The sequence below is a fragment of the Microcaecilia unicolor genome, chromosome 3, assembly GCF_901765095.1.
Source record: "Microcaecilia unicolor chromosome 3, aMicUni1.1, whole genome shotgun sequence".
In the NCBI taxonomy this organism is placed as follows: Eukaryota; Metazoa; Chordata; class Amphibia; order Gymnophiona; family Siphonopidae; genus Microcaecilia; species Microcaecilia unicolor.
The window spans coordinates 391,727,848-391,751,461 of record NC_044033.1 but is presented as its reverse complement, the minus strand read 5'-3'; the positions used below and the strand labels follow the sequence as shown (position 1 = coordinate 391,751,461).

General features: G+C 44.7%; 1 protein-coding gene across 1 annotated transcript in view; it reads right to left on the bottom strand.

Moving 5' to 3' along the window:
• EXTL3 (exostosin like glycosyltransferase 3) overlaps positions 1-23,614 on the bottom strand; it is a 156,923-nt gene that overhangs the window by 40,877 nt on the left and 92,432 nt on the right. Inside the window, exon 2 of the mRNA XM_030198703.1 lies at positions 1,574-1,701. Within this exon, the coding sequence (XP_030054563.1) occupies positions 1,574-1,701 (128 nt within the window). The remainder of the gene's footprint in view (positions 1-1,573; positions 1,702-23,614) is intronic.

Here is a 23,614-nt window from a genome sequence, read left to right as displayed (position 1 = left end):
CCCTACAAATCTATGTTGCGAGCACTAGGATTACACTGACTTACCAAATTAGAGTACGAGTGTGATATTTAGTTCACACCAATTTAGGATGGGGAAGAATTGATCACTTTAGTTCCCTTAGAGCAAAATTGTGACTAACACAGTGACCACAAGCTTTATTCTTTTTACATGAGATTCAAGCAATTATGCTCTCACAGTTACTAACATTCTTTGATTTACTGGTTTTAGTAGTTCTTTAGCATGTCTCTAAACAACCTATTGCAAAGTTGGTACTCCACCGAAATTGCATTTATCTGCCAACATCCTGCAAATAGGTGGGAAAATGTGGGATACATAAGTACATAAGTAATGCCACACTGGGAAAAGACAAAGAGTCCATCAAGCCCAGCATCCTGTCCACGATAGTGGCCAATCCAGGCCAAGGGCACCTGGCAAGCTTCCCAAACGTACAAACATTCTATACATGTTATTCCCGGAATTGTGGATTTTTCCCAAGTCCATTTAGTAGTGGTTTATGGACTTGTCCTTTAGGAAACCATCTAACCCCTTTTTAAACTCTGCCAAGCTAACCGCCTTCACCACGTTCTCCGGCAACGAATTCCAGAGTTTAATTACGCGTTGGGTGAAGAAATATTTTCTCCGATTTGTTTTAAATTTACTACACTGTAGTTTCATTGCATGCCCCCTAGTCCTAGTATTTTTGGAAAGCGTGAACAGACGCTTCACATCCACCTGTTCCACAAATAAATAAATACATTCTTCTCTGGCCGTATGTTTCACAGTAGAAGGTTACAGAGTAAACAGTGTTAAGACTTACCCAAAGAGAAAGTATGAAGTCCCCCTGGGCATTAATTAAAGAAAACTTACTATATGATTAAAACAGGGCTGCTTCATTGTAGATACTAATTAAATTAATGAAAATTCAACACAACTTGGTAATGAAAACATTAATTATTCAGAGTTCCCATTTTATCAAACATATTCTCATTAAAGAAATAAACTCACTTATGTTATGATAAAACTCCTCTAGCCCAGGGGTTGAATGTTTCTTTCCATTACCGTTTTGTGTTACTTTTCTTCAAGCTATGTGCAAACTACTGAAAACAAACTTTAAATATAACATTTTTCTTCATTCTAATCAGGATGATCCTATTAAAATAAAATCTATCAGTAGGAATGTACATCTGAAACAAATAAACAGTATCTTTCATGTCATTTCATTTTTCAAATGAAAGATATCCCTCAAAATGTCATTCTTTGAAATAGAATGTGCATTATTTGCAAACAGAATATTAATTAAAAACGACTATTAGGAAATAGAACAAATTAAAAACAAAACCCTGAACAAAAAGAAAATAAAACATATACACCCCTACAATTTAGTATTTTTCATTTTCTAAGTGGTCCATACTCTTTTTGCTTATGTCCTTATTTTAAACTTCCCCCCCCCCACCCCCCCCAAGCCCTTTTGTAGTTTTGGCCTAGATTCATACAGGAAAACATACATGAAATTAGCACTGATAACCATGCTACTGAACTCTCCCATGCACACATATTGAAGCAAGTCACTCACCGAAAGCCAAACATGATTTCATCGTGTCGAAGGTGGGCATCGTCATCTATAGAGAGAATGGCTTCCGTTTCAATTTCTGCCCAGGGCAGGAAGCGGTTATTTAAGCTGTTCTTTTCTGTTCGGACAACCTTATTGAGTAAGAAAATAAGAAAGGGACAATTATGAAGGAGAATTTTAAGGTAAGTCTGCTCATGAAAATATAAATAAGAAGGGTCCAAGTATATAAATTCCCAATGATGAACGTTGCTTTTGCCATTGAGAAAAATCACATTTTCTGCTTACAGCTACAGTGCAACCAAGATTTCAAAAATATTATATTTATTTTGGTACTTAGCTATCTTGTCACATTCTATGAATTGTTGACTGTCCTCTCTTTATCTTTAACACTTATTTTTTAATATTTCAGCCACAAAGTTTCATTCCCCTGTTTTGAAAATACGTTTCCATAGGAGGTTCTGATCCAAGTACAACACCATCAATTTACATTAGTAAAGGTGGGAGCAACTTAGTAGAATAGACTTACTAAAAAAAAACCAAAAAAAAACCCACCACCAAATAAGCCAGAAATAATTTCTCTTCAAAAATAAATAAAAACCAGAGGAAGTATTTTAATAATATTAGGCCTTATAGTCAAAGGATTTATACGTCAGAATTATGCCTTTAAGTTGGTCTGTTTGAAAATCTACTTCCACTTAATGCCTAAATTTATAGTACTTTAAATCAATGGCATAAACTCTTATAAACACTCCTGATCAATTAGACTTTCATACCTCACTTGTCTAACTCTAAGATCTAAACCATTCAAGGGCAAACAATTCTTCTCATCTCAACAGTATTTCACGAGTATTCATTTGACCTCAGTGATGTTCATTGCCACCTAAAAATTTTTTCAATGGCAATGTTCGCAACATCCATCATCTTCATAGGTCAGCTTTTTTTATATATATATTTAAAGCTTTCATATATCTTATTTTACCAACTTTTAAAGTTTTCACTTATCTTATTCTCCGTTTAACATCGGACCCAGGGGTTACAGTTGTCCGACATATGTTTCGCTCTAATCTGAGCTGCCTCAAGGACAGTCCCCCTGAGCAGTTCTAGCAGCGCCAGCTTTGTCCAAACTTTAGGTGGCAATGAACATCACTGAGGTCAAATGAATACTCGTGAAATACTGTTGAGATGAGAAGAATTGTTTGCCCTTGAATGGTTTAGATCTTAAAGAGTTAGACACGTGAAGTATGAAAGTCTAAATTTATACTAAGCATCTAAAATTAGGAGCATAAAAAGTAGGATGGCTACAGGAATGGATCTGGGACAGGAAAATAAAAGTGAATCACTAGGCAATAGAATAGCAGTCCTAAATTAAAGATGAATTTTCAGCTGTAAAACTTAGGGCCCTGTTTACTAAGCCACGTTAGCGTTTTTAACACGCATTAACCATGCATGCGCCTACAATAACCCTATAGGCACCTACACGGTTAATGTGTGCGTTAAAAACGCTAACGCACCTTAGTAAATAGGGCCCTCAGGCTCCTAAGTTTGCCTGAAATACAGCACAAATTCAAAAGCCTAACTTTGGAGCCCAGCTTTTTAAAAAATATTAGGCCCACTGGTTTAATTATGACCCGCTGCTTTGGTACAGAGTTCAGTTATAAATTGTAGGGGTATGTATGTTTTATTTTTTCATTTTGTTCAGGGTTTTGTTTTTAATTTGTTATATTTCCTGAGTATTTGGGAGTGAATTATCATTTATATGCTGATGATGTTCAGTTTTCTATTCCCTCCCAGTGTCATCTTGGGGATCTGAGCTTTCTTATCAAGACACAGAATATATGAGGGAAATAGGCAAATAGATGACTGTGAATAAACTTGCACTGAACATGGAGAAAACAGAAATTATGATTCTGGGGAGAGTGGTAGATGATAGCTGGCCTCCAAGTATACGGGTGGGGGAAATGGATGTACCTGGGGGTAGTTTTGGATACCCAACTTACAATGCACCACAAATTGTGAATGTGATCCAATCATCTTTTCTGTATTTGCATTTGTCATATCGGGTGAAGCCTATGTTGAGTTCAGGTGATTTTAGGAGTGAAGTACAGAGTATGATGGTATCTAAACTGGATAATTGTAATGCCCTATATTTGGGTGTATCTAGTCGCCAGATTAAAGTATGGTTGCAGGAGTTTTCAAAGTTGACCATATTACTCCAGAATTGAAACAACTTCATTGGTTGCCTGTAAAATCTAGGGTACAATATAAAATTTTGTCCATTATTCATCAGTCTGTGTATGTTCAGGTATCATGGTATTTTCAATCTGTTATTAATGTTTTTTTTCTTCTGGTAGGGGCTTAAGGTCTGATTTTGCAATGGGCTAGCTTTGCATTTAGTAAGAACTGTGCATTATGCTGTGACAATGGCTTGAGCAGGGCCTCTGATGAGGAATGCCTTCAAGCTTATTTTCGAACGAGGACGCCCATCTTTCCACACAAATCGCAAGATGGGTGTCCTTCTCACAGGGTCGCCCAAATCGGGGACCCAGAGCACTGATCCAGGCCCGTTAGCCCCAGAGAAAGGCCACCAGGACATCCTCCTCCACCGGGGACACCGGTCTGCACACCGTGCAGCGGCCCAAGGAGGAGCATCTACCCCCACAGGAGCAGCGCTTCACCACCTCAGCGGGGACCGACATGCCGCCACGCCAAAAAACACCCGGTCAGAGGCCTGACTCGCAAGAGTGCACTGCAAGGACGCTAACTTGCCCCTTCTTTTTTTTTTTTTTTTTTTTACTTTTGGCGCTAGTGTTTAACATAAAAAAGGCGCATCGCGGGAACCATGCGACCGTTACCACAGCCCACTAACAGATCCCCAACTCATCACCTGGATCCAGAATCAGGGTGAACACCCCCTCCCCTTCGAACTCTCCAACCTCCTCACCTCCCCAGCCAGAACCGATACCGCCGGATTGGAGCCGTTCTGAAACGGCCAGAAGAAATGTGGCTCTTTTTTTTTTTTCTTTGTTGGTTGCTGCACAGACACTGCCACAAGAGAGGCTCAGGAGGGAAATAAAGGGAAGAAAGCCTCCAGGCGGGAGCAAGACAGGGACCCAGCACCACCAGGTATGCCTAAATTTCCTCAGGTGTGACTCAACTGGGAACCAGTCACCAACCAGACCAGGAGACACCAACTGGAACACAGAGAGAAACGAAGTACGTCCATCTACCTGCTGGAGATAGAAGATACTGAGGAACTGGGTGGCTAGCACGTGGCTAGGTAGTAGTGCTCAGTTCTGGATTTTCTATCTCCACCTGCTGGTCGATGGACATAGCTACCCACTTATCCTGGAAAAGTGGGACAGAACGTAATGGAAAGGCCTAATTACTTCCTATATTTCAGTCACACTCCAAAAACTGTATTTGCACTGACATTTTAGGTTATTTACCAATTATTTTAATTCCTTACTAAAAGGGTTCCTTAACCATTTTAACTGAATAGAAAGGAAACAAAAATCATTCTCTCAGTAAAAAAGATGTCAATTTTCTTTGTATTTCACATATGTAGAACACTGCGTAGCCTCTATACACATAAAAATATGCATGCTGTGTAACCAGGCATGTACTTTTACCTGCTAGAAGCATGCGCACTGCTTCATTTATGTATGTACTAGTAAAAAAGGCCCGTTTCTGGCTGAAATGAAACGGGCGCTAGCAAGGTTGTTGGTGTAGTGTGTATGTTTGAGAGCGTCTGTGACAGTCACTGTGTGAGAGAGAGTGAATGTGCAAGCGTGTGGGTGTGAGACAGTGAGAGTGGGTGCAAGTGTGTCTGTGAGACAGTGTGTTTATGTGAGAATGAGTGTGTGTGTGAGACAGTGTGGTGTGAGGAGCCCTCAAGGCCCCCTGTATGTGGTGTGAGGACCCCCCCCCCCCCACTCTGTGCTCTGAGTACCCCCGTCTGTGGTCTTAGGACCTCCCTTCCCCGTGATGTGGTGAATCAGTCCTTTTTACAGTGAAGAGTATATGATTGCGGACCTACAGGCAGTGTCCTGCAATGGTGGGCTGTTGTTCATTAAGATCGTAAGTTTTCCGTTTCCCTGTGTCAGTATTGTTCCTTCAGTGGCTGTGTCCGTCTTTGCGTCGGCCCTCACTCCCTCCCACCCATTGTTCTTGTTCCCCCCTCCGTGTTCGTGCTTGGAGGGGAGGTTGTTTGCCGGGATGTCGCTTACACGGGGGAAGCAGCGGCAGCTGTAGGTCGCAGCGAGGGTGGCACCGGGATCTGCCTCCAAGTCGTCGATCGGCTACAGGAGGAGCTGCTCCATTCTTCAGTCGCTGTCTCCGTGTTTGCGTTGGCGCTCACTGTGAGGGGTCAGGTTGGAGGAGATGGGAAGCGGCGACCTCGGGGGGTGGGTTTGAGAGGGGAAGCAGCGAACTCGGGGGTGGAGAATGGAAGAGGCAACCTTTTTGGGGGGGGTGAAGGGGAAGCGGCGACGTCAAGAGGGGGCCCGGGGGGAGGGAGAGAGCGTGGTGCGGGTCCAAGGGCAGGGCTGGAAGTTGGAGGGGAGAGAGGGAGGGCGGGCCAGGGAGCGGCAGGAGGCAGTCCGAGGTAATAGAAACATCGGGGAGGAGGGTGAGTGAGGGAGGGCTGAGGGTGGGGTGATGTGCAGCGGCGCCGGTTGAGTTGTGACAGGAGGGGGCCCGGGGGGAGTGAGAGAGCGTGCTGCGGGTCCAAGGGCGGGGCTGGAAGTTGGAGGGGAGAGAGGGAGGGTCAGCGCTGCGCCGTCGTCGAGTGTCAGTGGTCCGCCCTCGTCATCACGTTGCAACGCAAGGGCGGGGCACACAGTAATGGGTAAAAAGCGGTCTTGACGCCTCAACTTCCGGTTGGAGGCTTCATTTAGAATGTTGGGGTTGCAAATTATGTCTGGAAGGGGCGTGGCTGAGGGCGGGTCTATGAGTGAGAGTGAGCAGTGTTTCCAGTGGTGTGCTGGAGCAGGCTCTCACAGGCTCGCAAGAGCCGGTTGTTAATTTTTTGAGAATTTTGGGAGCCGGTTGTTAAAGTAGGGCCTTCCATGGCTACTTTAACAACTGGCTCCCAAAATGTGGGCGCTTGGGCCCCCTGCTGAATTCTCTTTTACTTTGCTGGTGGGGATGCTGAGCCCTGCCAGCCAAGTAAATAGACTGCTGCTGCTCCCCGCTCCTTGTTTCCAGCTCTGAGCAGCAGGCTGGGACTTGAGCATGTGAGAGAAGTTCCAGCATGCTGCTCAGAGCACGACGTTGGGAGTGGTGGCTGCCAGTAAGAGGTATGCCTAGCGTGCCCGCACGAAGGGAGGGAGGAGAGAGAGGCAAGTGTTGCTCACCTCCCCCCCCCCCCCCCCCACCCCTGGCCCTTCCAACTGCAGAGCTGGCTACGTCCGGAGAAAGAGCCTGTTAAAAATTTACCAGCACACCCCTGAGTATTTCCCTCCCACAGAGTGAGCTTCAGAATGTTGTAGGTGAGAATTATTTATATAGATATGTATCTGCTGGAACGTATGTGTATATCCAACTGCTCAGAAAAAGGGTCTTGGTTTGGTAACAAATTTACATACATAATCTTCCTTTTCCAGCAATTTTGATGGACCCTTGTGCTTGTTACTAACATTAGCACTAAAGACAAACCCCATTGAAATGGAGTCAGATTTTTTAGCCTACAGTGCAATTGCTAAATTGAGCATTAAACAGGAAATCGAGCAAATTATAAGACATGACTGAACTCACATAGTACAGAAGTTTCAGCCATTACAGCTTTTAAATAGATTCTTGCCTGTTCAGAAGTGCAACCTGGGCTCATAACAAAAAGTAGAACACAGAGTCTCAGCATATTTCCTGGACAGAAGAGAGCCAGACCCATGTGAGTGTTGGGAAACAGAGTATGGAACACCTGATGTCCTGCTGCTGCTACTTCTTAAAGCTGCAATGCGCATTTGGAATACATTACTAGGGCTACAAATGTGCCCAGCACAAAAAAAAAAAATAATAATAATAAAAAAAAGTAAATTAGATGTGTTAGAGAAAATCTGAATCTACCATTCCTCTTTCAGTTCTCTTACTTATAATTTAGGGGCCCTTTTACTACGCAGCAGTAAAAGGGGCCCTTAGGTGTCCTTGGTGAGTGGATTTGCCGTGCGCCGAGGCCCCTCTTACCACAGCAGGGTGTTTTTGTGAAAAAAAGGAAGAGGCATGCAGTAAGTATATACTTGCTGTGCAGCCATTTCCTGGAGGAGCCCTTACCACTTCCTATTTAGGAGGTGGTAGGGGCTCCTGCACTAACCTGGAGGCAATCGAGCAGTGGTTATCGTGGGTAAGCCTCTGGCAGAAAAAATTCAAAATAATTTCTAGTGCACCGGATAAGGCGTGCAGTGTGGTGAGCCAGTGGTAGTGCCAGACTGGCGTGCAACAAAGCAGCAGTAGCTCTACTGCTGCTTTGCAAAAGAGCCCCTTAGTACGACATCACCTTCTACAAACTAAGGTAAAATTACCGTATTTTTCGGACTATAAGACGCACCGGACCATAAGACGCACCTAGGTTTTAGAGGAGGGAAATAGGAAAACATTTTTTTTTCCTTTTTCCCTCCTCTAAAACCTAGGTGCTCCGGTGCGTCTTGTCCGAGTTCGGGATCGCCCACCCCTACTCACGTCAGCGATGTTCCCTGGTGGTCTAGTGACGTCGGGGCAGGAAAGAGCCCCCTCTTTCCTGGCCATCGCGCTGCTCTCCGTCCTCCTCCGTCCTCCTGTATGCTGCCTGACGGTCTCGGCGATATTCAAAATGGCCGCCGAGACTCTCGGCAGCCATTTTGAATATCGCTGAGACCGTCAGGCAGCATACAGGAGGACGGAGGAGGACGGAGAGCAGCGCGCTGGGCAGGAAAGAGGGGGCTCTTTCCTGTCCCGACGTCACTAGACCACCAGGGAACATCGCTGACGTGAGTAGGGGAGGGCGATCCGGAACTCGGGGGGAGGGCGATCCGGAATCGCTACCTTCGGACTATAAGACGCACCCCCCATTTTCCTCCCAAATTTTGGGGGAAAAAAGTGCGTCTTACAGTCCGAAAAATACGGTAGGTCTCACCTGATAATTTTCTTTCCTTTAGTCGCAGCAGATGAATTTAGGAACTGCTGGTGGGTTGTATCCTTCTACCAGCAGGTGGAGATAGAGATAGCCAAACTGAAGGCAATGGTATGAGACTGCCAGCCCCTCCATCAGTTAGTATATGCTCTATCCAAAGCAGTAGGAAAATAAAGAGACAACCTTCCTCACAACAAAAAATGCAATTCCACAACTATCAACCATAAACCAAGTTGCAATGTGAAAAATCACAAAGGGTAAGTTTCAATAATGCATTCTCTTGTGTCTGTTCTTGCTTATTATTATTATTTTTATCTTTGAACCTGAAAAAGAGCCCATGGCACCAAGAAAAGAAGGGCACCGGGGGATCAGCTAAACAAAAGGAGCAACTGTGGTGGCAAGCATAAGGTGGGATCCTGGATTTATCTGCTGCGATTAAAGAAATAAGACCTAATTTTACCTTCCTTAGCATTAGCAGATGAATCCAGGAACTGGTGGGATGTAGCAAAGCTATTTTTAATTAGTAAGGGAAACGCCCCCCCCAGCCAGCACCACTGTACCAAACCATTCATCTGCTCACGTTGCGCCATCTATTCTGTAATGTTTAGTAAAGTATGATGAGAAGCCCATGTAGCTGCTCGACAAATCTCGTCCAAAGGGAGAACCTCAGTCTCCGCTCACCAAGTAGCCTGAGCCCTCGTGCGCTCGAAGAGCTTCTGTCACCACCCGATCGTCTAAAATATACACCGACACAATGGTCTCCTTAAGCCAGCGGGAAATAGTCACCTTAGAAGCTGCACTTCCCCTGCGAGATCCCGAAAGAAGTACAAAGAGATGATCGAAATGCCAAAAGTCACTGGACATATGCAAATAATGAAGCAAAACTTGGCAAAACTCGATGCACATCCAAAAGCTGAAGCTTAGTGAAGGTGTCCAGATAGTCCTCCTGCCTAAAAGCAGGCTGAAATAGAGACTTAGATGGAAAGAAGAAATGACCTTCGGCAGAAAGGAGGGAACCGTATGGAGCGTAAAGTCCACCTCCGAAAACTGAAGAAAAGGATTGTGACAGGACAATGCTTGAAGCTCAGAGACTTGACAAGCTGATGCCATAGAGAGTAAGAACTTCCTGAGAAGCAAGGCACAAAGGCTCAAATGGAGGTGCCTGCATCATCCGAAGCACAAGATTTAAATTCCAGGCCAGGCAAGGTCGGCGAAAATGAGGGCAAAGGTGAAGAGCTCCGCAGAGAAACCAAACATCTGGGTGAGCCGCCAGAGACGCTCCAAACATTCGTCCCCTATAACATGCAAGAGCAGCCACCTGAACCCGCAGGGAATTATACGCCAACCCCTTCTGCAATCCATCCTGGAGGAAGGCCAACATTTGCACAACAGTTGCAGAAAATGGCGTCACACTTGAGCATAAGCCGTAGAGGTCGACCACTTCTGAGCTTGCAGTAAGGTAGCCATCACTGCCTCAGAATAACTTTTCTTCCTCAACATAGACCTTTCAAGAGCCAGGCCTTAAGATCAAAGCGGGAGGGAGCCTCCATATGGACTGGACTCTGGTGGAGCAGATCCCACAAAACTGGAAGATGGAGAGGCGAGTCCTGTAGAAGATGAATCAGATCAGCATACCAAGGTCATTGTGGCCAATCCAGAGCTACCAGTACGACAGGACCGTTGTGCCTTCCAATCCTGTGCAGCACCCGGCCTGTCAAGGGCCAAGGTGGGAAGACAGAGCAGGACCACCTCCGGCCATGGCTGCAGCAGAGCATCCAGGCCTTCAGACCAGAGCTGACTTGGCCACGGCTGCAGCAGAGCGTCCAGGCCTTCAGACCAGAGTTGACTTTTTCAACTGAAGAATCTTGCCACTGGCATTCTCTCGGGTTGCCATCAGATTAATCTCCGGTGCCCAAGTGCAACAGATTAGGAGAAATGACTGCACAAACAGTTCCCATTCCGCTGTGTCCAGTTGATGCTGACTGAGAAAATCTGCTTGAACATTGCTCTGCCTCGCAATGTGTACTGCCGAGAGGTACAGAACATGAGACTCTGCCCACTCCAACAGGCAATGAACTTTGAAAGCCAGCAGCAAACTCTGCATGCCTCCCTGCCGATTGATATAGGCCACCGTTGTCGTACAACACTTGAACCGCTTTGCTAATCAAGAGATCCTGAAATGCCAGGACTGCATTCAGTACGCCCAAGTTCAAGGCAGTTGACGGGCCACAGTGCCTCCTTTGCTGTCCAACGTTGGAGACAATGGGCTCCCCAGCCCGACAGACTTGCATCCATTACTACTACCATCCGCTGTGGTGATCCCAGGGACATTTTGTGCCGTAAATTGGGGAAGCGAAGACACCAAGACAAGCTGAGTCTTGCTCAAGGCAACCACGGTAGGAAACGCTGATAGTCCTGGGAGATTGGTGAAATCTGCTGTTAAATCTGCTGAGAAGAGAAAGGTGTAAGGGCCACATATGCACCCTTGCCCACGGAACCACCTCCAATGTGGCCGCCGTCGAACCCAGAACTTGAACGTAATTCCAGGCTCAAGGACTGGGCAACTTGAGAATTTGACGAACCAGCGAGCACAGCTTGAACTGCCTGTCCTCTGGCAGGAACACCAATCTCTGCCTCGTGTCAAACTGAAATCCCAGGTAAACTAAGGACTATGTAGGCACCAAGTGACTCTTGACAAAATTGAGCACCCAGTTCAGAGACTGCAAAAGGGCGATAACTATTGTTGGTGGACAACCGGCTCTCCTGTTCAGAGTTTGCTCAAATCATCGCTCGTCGAGATATGGAAGAACTCAAATGCCCTCTTTGCGGAGGAAGGCCGCCACCACCACCACAACATTGGAAATGGTGCGGGGAATGGTTGCCAACCCAAAGGGCAATGCCCGAAACTGAAAATGGCAACTCAGGATGGCAAACCAAAGAAACCGCTGGTGCGGAGGCCAGATCGGAATATGCAAAAACACTTCTTTGAGGTCCAGAGTCATTAAAAATTCTCCAAGCTGAACCGCTGCAATGATGGACCACTCGGTCTCCGAGAAACTGATTGAGCTTCCTGATATCTAGAATGGGGTGAAAGGCATCCCTTTTTCCTGGTCACCACAAAATAGATGGAGTATGGACCCGTGCGCTCCTTGACCGGAGGCACTGAAACCACACACCCAAATTGCAGAAGATCTCTCAAGGTGTCCTCTATTGCCATCCATTTGGAAACCGTGGCACACAGACTCCAAGAAAGAGTCGGCAACGAGAGAGCAAAATTCTAGTTTGTATCCATCCCAAACAATTTCCAGGATCCATTGATCCAACGTAACTTTGGCCCACTCCTAGTAATAGAGAGCCAGCCGGCCCCTTACCTTCTAGACCACAGAGTGGACCAGCGCCCCATCATTGTGAGGGGTGGGCCGGAGCTCCCTGATGGGAAGCAGCGCCTGAGGCTCTTTTGCCAGTCTGAAAGGAAGGCCGCTGCTGAAATCTCAAGAGCTGAAAAGCTCCCCCAGACTGGCCAGGCCTGTATCTTCGAGCCTCCCAGAACTGAGGTCAAGAAGAACCTGCTCGTGGCACAGCCTGAGGTTTATCCTCTGGGAGGCGCTGAGATTTAGAATCTCCCAAATCCTTAACAATCTTCTCCAAATCTTCTCCAAATAGCAATTTACCCTGAAAGGGTAATCTGGTTAAGACGCAGCTTGGAAGCTATATCCACCAACCAATGACGGAGCCACAACAGGCAACGAGAAGAAACCGCTAAAGCCATCAGAATCACGCACCAAATCAGAGAGAGCATCTGCCAAATAAGCAAGGCCACTCTCCATATGGGACAAACCAGAGGTAAGAAAAACCGCCTCCTGTTCCTGCTCCATACACTGCTGGAGTCAACTAAGATAAGCTCTAGCAGCATATGAACTGCAAATTGAGTCCTGAATAGACACAGCAGCTACCTCAAAGGACCGCTTCAAGGAAGCCTCAAGGCGGCTATCCTGCATGTCTTTTAGCACCACACCACCCTCCACAGGGACAGCAGTCTTCTTGGTGACTGCCATCACCAAAGCATCGACCTTAGGAAAAGCAAATTGCACCACCTTATCTGTGCGTACTGGATAAAGTTGTGCCATAGCCTTTGCAACCTTAAGGCCTGCATCTGGGTTTGACCACTGGGCCAAAATCAATTCCTGTATGGCCTCATGCACCAGGAACGCTCTTGGTCAGTCTCCAAATGCTTGCCATCTTAGGATTAACCGCTGTCATCTCCGCTGCGGCAGGATCAGAGATGTTCAGAGCCTCTAAGGCCTGAGTAATCAGGGAAGGCAACTCCTCCTTATGAAAAAGTTGCACCGCTGTGGGATCATCTGGCTCCTCCTGGAGATCGCTCTCTTCCGCGTCATCAAAGCTGGCATTTGCCAGAGAAGGCGCAGGCACCAAGGACCCAGTCTCTGACCTAGAAGCCAGCCTTCTGCGCTTAAGGAGTGGATCCTGAACCGGAACAGGCCAGATCTACCCCACACCCACTACAGGGCCCCCAGGGGCCACCTGGCCTGTCGCAGGAAGAGCGTGAGGAAAAGTGCGTTTAACCACATAGGCCTGATGCATTAATAAAATGAATTCTGGGGGGAAAAAAACTCCACCAAAGCCTCAACGACCAGTCCAACAAGATCCCCGGACGCAGGCTGAGAGACACCCACCAAGGAGGGGAAGGCAGTAACCTCCTGAGAAGCCAACGTTCTCTCATATCCTGCCAAAAGAGAACTTGGGCCTGCAATATCAAACACTGCAATTCAAAATGGTGCTCTCGCCAGAAAACTCTGCGTGGGAAACCGCAGTATCGGGAGAGGACAAAGAATCCTTCACCCTCCCCCTTGCTAATATTGGCGCACCCTGCGCTGCAGATTCTGGTTGCTGTCTGCTGCTTCCTGCAGCGGGAACAGCGCTTTACCGTTTCTGTTGCCATCAATGTAAGAATATAAAACCAGCACTCACCAAAGCAGTGCTCCAGAAGCAGTGGACCTCCCAGAGGAGAGCCTGTTCAAGAACTGGGCTCCTCCAACGCAGCTGTAATTCAGGCATGCCACTCTTTTTTTTTTTTTTTTTTTTTTTAAAGAATACGGGTGTGCTAGCTGATTTTTTTTTAGCGTTGTGAGGAAGGTAGTTCAGCCACAGAAAGTCTTGTAGAAAAACTGGGAGAAGGGGTAGAGAGGGGTGAGACAGAAACCAAGGAGCCTCCAAGGTATGTCTCCAAAGATGGCACCTTCAGCCAACCACTCTGCCTCAATTGGCCTACAAGCCCAGGAGACCCCCAAGCTAGATAAATCCAGGAGCTAGAAAGCGAACGTCCAAACACTTGCTGGAGATAGAGATATACTAAATGATGGAGGGGTTGGCAGTCTCATACCAATGCCTTCAGTTTAGCTATCTGTACCTCCACCTGCTGGTAGACAGACACAAGCCAACACCAGTTCCTGGATTCATCTGACACTAAGGAAGGGGGCCCTTTTACTAAAGCTTAGTGCATGCTAAATGTTGTGTGCCCTATTTTATATCTCTGGGCCATATATGGCATTTAGCAAACAATGACTATTAGTGTGCGCCAAGTTTTTAGTAAAAGGGTTCCTAAATTTCTTACTAAATGTTGTTCTGTGTGAATTCTGAATGTGAAAACAGAGGAAACAAGAGCTGCTGAAGAACGGAGCTGGGGTATTAAAATTACTGCTACTCATAGAACAAAATAATAATTACTGTAGATTTTCTATTTTATATATACTTTGCAAAAATGATTGTGTTGCTTTTATGCTAAAAAGAAATCTAACAAGAATCTCGTTATAATTTGTGTTACTTATACAATTAGTCCTCTGAGTAGTTCAGACCACCAAATGGTATCTATAGTCACATTTCCCAAAAGCAGTGGAAAGAAAACATTACTAGAACAGATCTAAATCTGATGAAAAATATAGAAACATGACAGCACATAAAGGCCAAACGAAAGCTTTGCTCTGATGCAGCCCTATTATGTGGCATGCTGATTAAAAAATACTTTAAGCAACTTCTTTCCAACTCTGCTCCTTTTTCCAGAAGTCTGTATTGCTTTACTATATATTTATTGGCATTTGAATAAATATACAGGCCAATTAATAAACACCAAAACAAGTGTTTGTTTAAAATTCCAGCTGTGGGTTGGTAAATCTTCGGTACAAGATTAGAAGATATATCCAGTTCTAGATGGAGGCTAGACTTCAACCAATGTTCCCTCTAAGGACCAGGCTGGTATGAGCAAAAATCTTTCTTCACAAGCAAATATTTTCAGTTACATTACCTTGTGAATGCTACTCACTATTATGCAATATAGTAATCTATTTATATGTAATGAGCCAAAGCAGCCAGCCAAGTTGTTCCCTTGTTCACTTTCTAATAGTCTTAAAAATTGAGTTTGACTTAGCACAAGTTTTCTGTAGTGTGGAAGCCTGGTTTCCATGTAAAAATAAAATATCTTTACAGATGCACATTATCTGTATGCACGCTGTCTGGGTGATATGATGTGAAGAATTGTGTTCAATGTGCCCAGGTGTCGCCAAGGACCAGAAAATTTAAAAAAAGGCACAAGCTCTAGGACAATCACCAGTCAGGCAAGTCAGAAACATGATTCAGCCCATTTAGACTTTGAAGTAAAGGTATCAAAAACCGTGCTCTCACCTAACTGATAAGCATCATCATTGGGGAAAAGAACCAGAAAAAAGTGTTTGCTGTTACAAATAGTGTACCAGCTGTTAGTTTTCTCACCAACATCACACATGCTTTGAGCTGTGGTGCTGAAAGTCACCATTCCCCAGTGCAGCCACATAGTATTGTAGGCTTCTCCCTTTCTGTCTCCAGGCTGCATAGTTTTGGCACTTCCCTCCATACATGCTCTGCCCCTGGTGCTGGAACTTTGTCTCCTTCGAAACACAGAATGCATGGGGATTCCCCAACACAGGCAGCAGACAATAATACTGGGGCTTCTTCTCAGTGTGCTCCATCCTTGGTGGTAGAAGATCCACCCACTTCCAAGTAGTTTGGAACCAAGGAGATTTAAAGACAAGAGACGGCATGACATCAAAAAGTTGAAGCCAGTATCTCTCCCCCCCCCCCCCCCCCCCCCGCTATCTTGGTACTTCCAAAACAATCAGCTGCTGCATCCATGTTGTTCACTGTTATTAAACCTCCATGTACCGAGCCATGGTACAGGGCAGACATGGGGAAAAGAAAGGTATGGGAGGCGGAGAAAGGAAGAAGAGGGTGGACCAACTGTCACCTGCTGACTGCGAGACTGCTCAGTCTCCATGCATAAGTTCATTTTTTTTAATTAACAAGGCATAGAGCTTGCTTTCCCTTCCCCTCCCCTGTTCTCAGGACATAGCAGCCCACAGACCCCCCCCCCCCAATCCATTTCCTCTGCTTTGTCCAGAGCCGCACACACACCCCAACCGAGACTGAGGCATCACGCACAGCCATAAGCATTTTTTATGTAGAAGTATCTTTGTCATGAATAAGCAAAAATAAAGGTATATAGCACAGCACTGAAATCTACAATACAGCATTGCAAATAATAGTTCTTTGAGTAATGTCAATAACATTTTGAATATAATTCTCTCCTCCTTCACAGATCCCTCGAAAACTTCCCAACTTCCCTTCCACCCCCCGATCCCCACCTAACAGAAAGAATGCAAAACAATATAAACCTCATAAGTTTGCTATTTTTCAATAGCGTTAGCTACTGCTTTGGACTAATCAATATGGTGGCAAGCTCTGCCCACTGGCTTTAGTCCAGATAATGGGCCAGATAGGCTCATGCCGTCTCCTTTAATTAATTCTCCTTGCTTGGAACCCCAAAGTACTATACAGAAAGCAAGAGGGATTCCCTTAGAGGTGCACCATGAAAAAAATGTTGTGCACTGGAGCTTTCATGTGCTACGGGGATTATAACTTCAGCTATCAGGTATTTATAATTCTGGGATTATTGTAGATTCAGGTCTAACCATGGCTGCTCAAATTTCTACAGTTCCTAAGAATGCTTACTTTCAACTGAGTTGCATTCAATAGTCATCTTCCCTTGAGCCATCCACCCTGGCTGGTCATTCATGTTGCTATTAGTGGTGGTGGTAGTTCCCCCTGCATATAGAGCACCAAGCTATAAATGACTTATGACGGTAGCCACAACTGTGGCCACAACTATGGCAGGCCTTGAGTGGGGCAGGTTGGCAGTGTCATCCATAGCCACCCCAGGGCAATTGAGAATCAGGTGGCTTGCCCAAAGACAAAAGGAGCAGCTGTGGGATTTGAACCTGGGCCCTCTGACTCCGGATTGCTCTTCTAACCTTTAGGCTACTCCTCTATCCCCTGTGGCTATTACCTCATGACTATTCTATGCCCTTTTATGCTGACCATCAGAAAAAGAAAAAAGAAAACCGCAGTTAGTAATTCATGCTACCATTAGCGTGGTAACTGCTGCTAGATATTATCATAGCACTAATCCTACTCATCTGTATTGGTTACCAATTAATTAGTTTTCCTTTACAATTCAAAATTCTAATGTTAACCATTAAGGTGCTATGTGGGGATTCTAAATATGGCGACTAAAGTTGTGTGTGCAAACCTGCAAGCATTGCCTATTTGCATGCGCAACTTAATCAGAGCCAATCAGTGCCAATAATTGGTTGCTAACAATTGCACTAATTGGAGTTAATTGGGATTTACACATGGATCGTATTCTAGAACGCTCAGTGCGTAAATTCAAGAAGGCACTGCCAGGGCATTTCCAGAGTTTACACGCATTGTTACACAATTTACCCCTTTGGCGCCTTAAGTTAGGCACCATTTATGTGTTTAGCTGCTATTCTATAAAGGGTGCGAATCCTTTATTGAATAGTGCTCAGCATTTACATTTTTCAGCACCATTTATAGAATGTAGTCCTATATGATTTAGGTCCCCTTACTTAAAAGGATGCCTAACCCTACCTGTGCACAGATATTACATTCAGGCAAAGAATTTTCTTTTAAGCTGTTCTTTCCGTATCTAAGGATAGTGCAAACTTTGGACAGGGTTTTTTCTTGCCTGGCTGGTTTCCTTTGGAATTCAATCCTAAAGAAGTATACTTAACCCTAATTTTTTTTCACATTTTAGGAAAACAGCTGAAGCATGTCTCTTCCATGTTTAAATGTCAATTTTATCATAGATTATTTGATTTAATGTGTCCCATCATACCTCTTTAACGCTTGTTCTATTATTTTATAGTAAGTCTGTATGTATTTCTAAGTAGAAACATTTTTTTTATCTTTATAATTAGTGCGGGTTGCTTTTTTTTTTGTTTTATCTTGTACCTCACCTTGAGCTTTGACGAAAGGCCAGGTGCATACATAAATTGATGGATTTATTCCACCAACAGAATTAAAAAGTTCATTTTATTATAACAAGCTCAGTTTTGCTTTACTATTTGTTCCTCCTCATTCTTGCTATGCCTCCTGGCTTTGCCCTTCTTCGAGAAGCTGTCAGATTGATAACCATTAATGACATAACACACAAGAGAGGACCAATCAAATAGCATATTTCTTAAAAGACTTATGATACATTAACTTATACAAGTTAAGTAGGTACTATTCCAAGCTTTTGAAAAGCAGCTTGGTGTGGGGTGGTTGGGGGTTTACTTTCACATTAATATGGTAACAACTCAGAAAATGAGAGCTTTTAAAAGCTTTGGAGTTTTAAGTAAACATTAATTTTGCCTTTTCAGTATAAAAGAAAATGTAATCCCCCGCTGAGAAAGAATATATTAACATTATATTTGCAGTGCCATATTTGTGAATCACTTGACAGGTCAGAAGAACATTTCTACATTTCAAAATACGCAAAAAATATGCTTCAGTAAATTTCTAAATCTTACACAGGTTGACATTCTCTTTCTACATGGAAGATCTTTAAAACAAACACCCAAAATAGCTATCTAGTTAAAAATATTTGATTGCATGAGTGCTAAGAACATTAGCTTTTAACTGCCTACCATATGAACAAAATGAAGAAAGTCAGAGCCGTTTTTAATTTTTTAACAGCTAATTATTGATAGAAGTGTACACCAGGGGCATAGCCACCTGTGAGCCTGGGCCATCCACTTTTGCCTGAGACCCAGCCAGCAGCCAGACACACCTTTCTGTAGCTGGTGGGAATCTCCCAAGCTGTGTCTGCTGTAGAAATCTGGAGTCAACCCTAATCCCCTAAAGCATGGCTGTCAGTAGCTGAAAGTGCTACCACTGGCAACACGTGCATGCTCCATTCTGCGCATGTTCAGTTCATGGACAGAATAGAGCATGCATGCAGTGTTTCTGTCAGCTTCTCAAAGTGCAAGCGCTGACAGCCATGCTCTAGGAGATGAGGGCTGGCTTCAGATTTCTTCAGCTGGTGGGGCTTGAGGATCTCTACTTGCTAAGGTAATTTTAATTTGGGGGGTTGGGAAGGCGGCAGGAGGGAAGAGAAGAAGGGAGGCAGAGAAGTGGGGTACGTAGTGCCCACCCCTGCCCACTGTAGCCCCCTGCCTCTCCCTCAAAATGGTGTTCTGGCTATACCACTGGTCTGCACACTTTTTATTTTCCTCCAAATTACTAACTGTCTCATCTATACACCATTACATTTGAAAAACTGCTGGTCACTTGTAGCCCATGAAATTTGCTTGGTAACACCATGGAATACTGTGCAAGACAGTACTTTGTCTTGAAGCCTTCAAGTCCTATTTCATTCTGAGAAAATCTTTCCAGCGAAAGCAGGATTAAACTCAGGCACTTCACAGTTTACAAAAATCTGGAAGATGGTGGAGTACTTATCAACTCCACAATCTATGAAATATCTCTCGCCAAAATGGCAGTACATTATAGCACAATTGAATGTAATCACAAAGGGGAAAAAGCCTCAGTCAACCCCTGCTAGTTCATATCAACATAGCAATTTTAGGGTTGCAGTGTCTATCATAGGCACAAAAAACCTCTTTGTATTGTTTATTAATGCAAAAATAAAAATATTCACTGCAAATCACTCTCAAAAATAGCAGTACTTAGCTTATAAATCTTCCTAGAGTCTGACGGTGGCCAGCGTTTTGTTCTCTGCTTCAGGGACTTGCGGTAACTAGTAAGCAGGAGCAACACTGAATAAAAATCAGGGAGCTCTCTAATCTTGCTGTCACTCAACTATTCAACATCTCACAAAGTACTCCTCTTCCTATATAAGGATCATCTTAGTCCGAGAGAGAGAGAGCGCGAGCGCACAAAGGCATCTAGTCACAAAGAGACGGTGAGCCCTGCGCTTTAGAAATTAAGTTTCTGCAAGTGGTGGGAGATGGAAGAGAAATGAAACCACCCTCCAGATGGGAAAAGCAGTTCCCAGTGGCAAGATTCTACTTACAGGATTGGACATTGCTGCTGAACATCCCCTGAGACCACTCAAGTAAAAAGTGTACAGGTCAGGGGTGGCACTGGGGAAGAGACCCGAGACCCAAATTATTATACAGGTGCCAGCACCCGCTTAGCTAAGCGGCTTCATTTAGGACAGCTCAACAGCTGTCCTAAATAAAGCCACTTAACTATGAAAGTGGTGGCTCTGAATATCGGGCCATCATCCGCATAACTTTTTTTAAAATCTCTTTTTCTTTTCTTTTTTTTAACTAAAGCCCCCAAGCTCCCCACCAATGTTCCATTTTTCCCTCCTCCCTCCCAGCCCACATCAAGACCCCCTGACCCTGGAAGATTCCCCTCTCCCCAGTCGTTAAGGCAGGCCCTCTCTCCGGGCCTACCTGTATCCCTGGTGGTCCAGCAGGGTCATTGGGGACAGGGCCTACCTGCATCCCTGGTGGTCCAGCGGGGTCGCTGGGGGCAGGAAAACAGCACCTTTGCTCCTACACCTTGTAGCTCTGGTCTAAAATGGCTGCCGCAACCCCCGTGGCAGCTTACGGTACCCAGAGGGAGGGCCTGCCTGCATAGCTGGGGGGCGGGGGTCTTGATGTGAGCTGAGAGGAAAAAAACATTGGTGGGGGTGGGGCTTGAGGGGGCTTGGGGGGGGGGGGTTACTTAAAATAAAAGAAAATTTAAAAAAAAAAAAGTGATGTGGGCCTGCCAGCCAGGGTCGCAGCTGAATATCTGCCAGGCCCACATAAGTGCCAGGTACCCAGCCTGCCCAAAAATATCCCCAATATTCAGTGCCAGTGGCTGGCCATAGCCCAGCACTCAATATCAGGGGATAAGTCAGCCGGCGATGATCAGTGTTTAAAGAAACGCTGACCACCGCCAGCTGAATTTCAGGGGGTAAATATATGGGAATGAGACTTAATATACTGCACCTTTCTGTGTTTTTTTTGCAACTACATTCAAAGCAGTTTACATAGTATAGACAGGTACTTATTTATACTTGGGCCAATGGGAATTGAACCCAGTTCCTCAGGATCAAAGTCTGCTGCACTAACCACTAGGCTACTCCTCCACTCCTACAGATTACTCAATTTTTTTTATAGAATTATTACAAAAAAAAAAAAAAACACTCTACCTTTTTTTCAAAATAAAGCATATCGAATGCCACACCTGACTGGTTACATAGCGAAAACCTGTGTGAAAGTCAAGATAGAAAGAAAACCTAGGAATTCTTTGGCAATTTCACAGCACTACAGCAGTTGGGTCAAAGTCAAAATTTAGTTGGCTAGTTGCTCTTTGCTGAGATATTTTATACTTCAGTGCTTTGAGTTTTAAATTAAATGTCACATATAATTTGATGCTGGCAATATAAAGTGTTTTGCCCTCAGAGAAAATCTAATAGCTCAGCTTGTGGTAGCCTGCTTTCTGCCAGACCATACACTATAGATTAAAAAAAAAAAAAACTGCGTACCACTTCAAGAAAAGAACAAGAGCTGGAACCAGAGTGCTCTGCTGGATGCTTCCATCAAATAAACTTCCCAATCAAAGATACAAACAAGAGAATGCTTATCTTTTTATCACCTTGCACCATTTCAAGGGCTAGTAGGGAGCAGCTTTGAAATAAAGCCCATCAAGGGGGCAATTCTATAACTGGATGTCTCTCCTGTTAGGTGTCCCAATTTTGTACGGGCAGTGCCTGCTCTATAATGGCATCTAAGCGCCAAGATGATGCTACAGAATACAAGTGTAAGCCGCCATCATAGACGTACCTCACATTTACAAGGGGGCACGTATAACTTATAGCACTCTATGAGACCTCCCTTACACTTGCATGCTATGACCCTTATATGCTCTCACAAAAACAGAGAAAAATGAAGGTAGATAAAGACCATATAGCCTATCCTGTCTGCCCACCTATGCCATCTACTATCTCTTCCTCTCCCTTAGAGATCTTATGTACTTGTCCCAAGCTTTCTTTTATTTTCATAGTCTTCACCTCCACCAGGAGGCTATTTTACACATTCACCGTCCTTTCATAAAATATTTCCTTAGATTACTCCTGAGTCTGTCCCCTTTCACCTTCATCCTATGTCCTCGCATTCCAGAGCTTCATTTCAACAGAAAAAGACTCCACTGCTGTGCATTTATGCCACAGAGCTAAACATCTCTATCACATCTCCCACTTAGGGCACTTGAGTGCATAAATGTTCATTATAGTGGCGCTCTTTCCTTAAGCTTTTATGTATTTTATTGATTGTAAACTACTTTGACCATTTCTTGAAAAGGCGGTATATCAAGGAAACAAAACATTTTCTTGCCAATTACTTGTGCAAGGTGCACATAATCATAGGCACTCTGTTACAGAATTGCCCTTTCAGTCCACAATAGGGGTGGGTCAGTGTTCTGCCTTTTCATTGGCTGTGATAGACTGTAGCTTAAACCAGAGCATAGAACATCACTGTAAAGACTCCGAACTCTTGAACCAAAATCTTCTTTAATGCAAATTCAAACAAAAGGAAATAACTTACACTTTTTGAAATGTTGAACAAGAATCTCTGCCCTGCAGATGTGAGTCTTTTCTCAACTAGCCCTCATCCTCTAGTATGGATTGAGAGGCTAGGAGAATTCCAGCTCTGTGCTGGGAGTGGATGCAGTACATACTTTTAAACTGGTAAAATCTTGGTTATTTTACAGTAGCTTGAAAGTACAGCAAGTCAACTTACAATTCTTAGAAAAGCATGCTGCAGACACTCTCTCAACCCCACTGGAGAGAGAAGGGGTGGGCTACTAGCCCAGTATACAAAGGGACAAGGACCAGCTAACAGGAATGTTGCATAAGGCATAGGGAACAGGGACATGTGCTCAGGCAGAGCCTATCAGAGTACTGCAGGAAGACTAAGATTTGTAGTGCAAAGGTACTTCCTGCCTTTAAGGGCACAAGCAGGCAATGCAATTGTCAGCCCTTGAGCCTAGGCCGAGGCCTAGTATAGCTTTTAGGCCAAGGCCTAGGATAGACCGAACAGGTACTATATGCTACCCCAGCTACCAAGCCCTGCACACACACACGCGACCAACTTGCACTACCAGAAAGGGGAAGATAGGGCATTCAGGCGGGCCATGCGGCCTATCAGGAACCCACTTGCTCAGAATACAGTCATATGGGCCTCACGGCCTAACCGGAACAGACTCGAACCCAGGGAAGGGAGAAAGAAAAAATGAGGAGTCCCCAAGGGGACTAGAGCACCAACACACTAAGTGCTCGCTAAAGACACAAGGGAAAAATGAACTAAGAGAGGTAACTATAGGAAACACGTCAGGCTGTACCCCACAGCACACAGGGACTGAGAAATATGGATACAGAGAGCAGAGACCCCCAGCAAACAGGAGAGGGAAAATCCAGTAAAACATAGAGAGCCGGGCCTGAGACACACCCCGCTCAGAAAGAGCAGTACACAGTAATAGCAAGGGTAGTGACAGCAAAAAGAATTAAAACAGTCACAAGGGAAAGACTGCTCCAA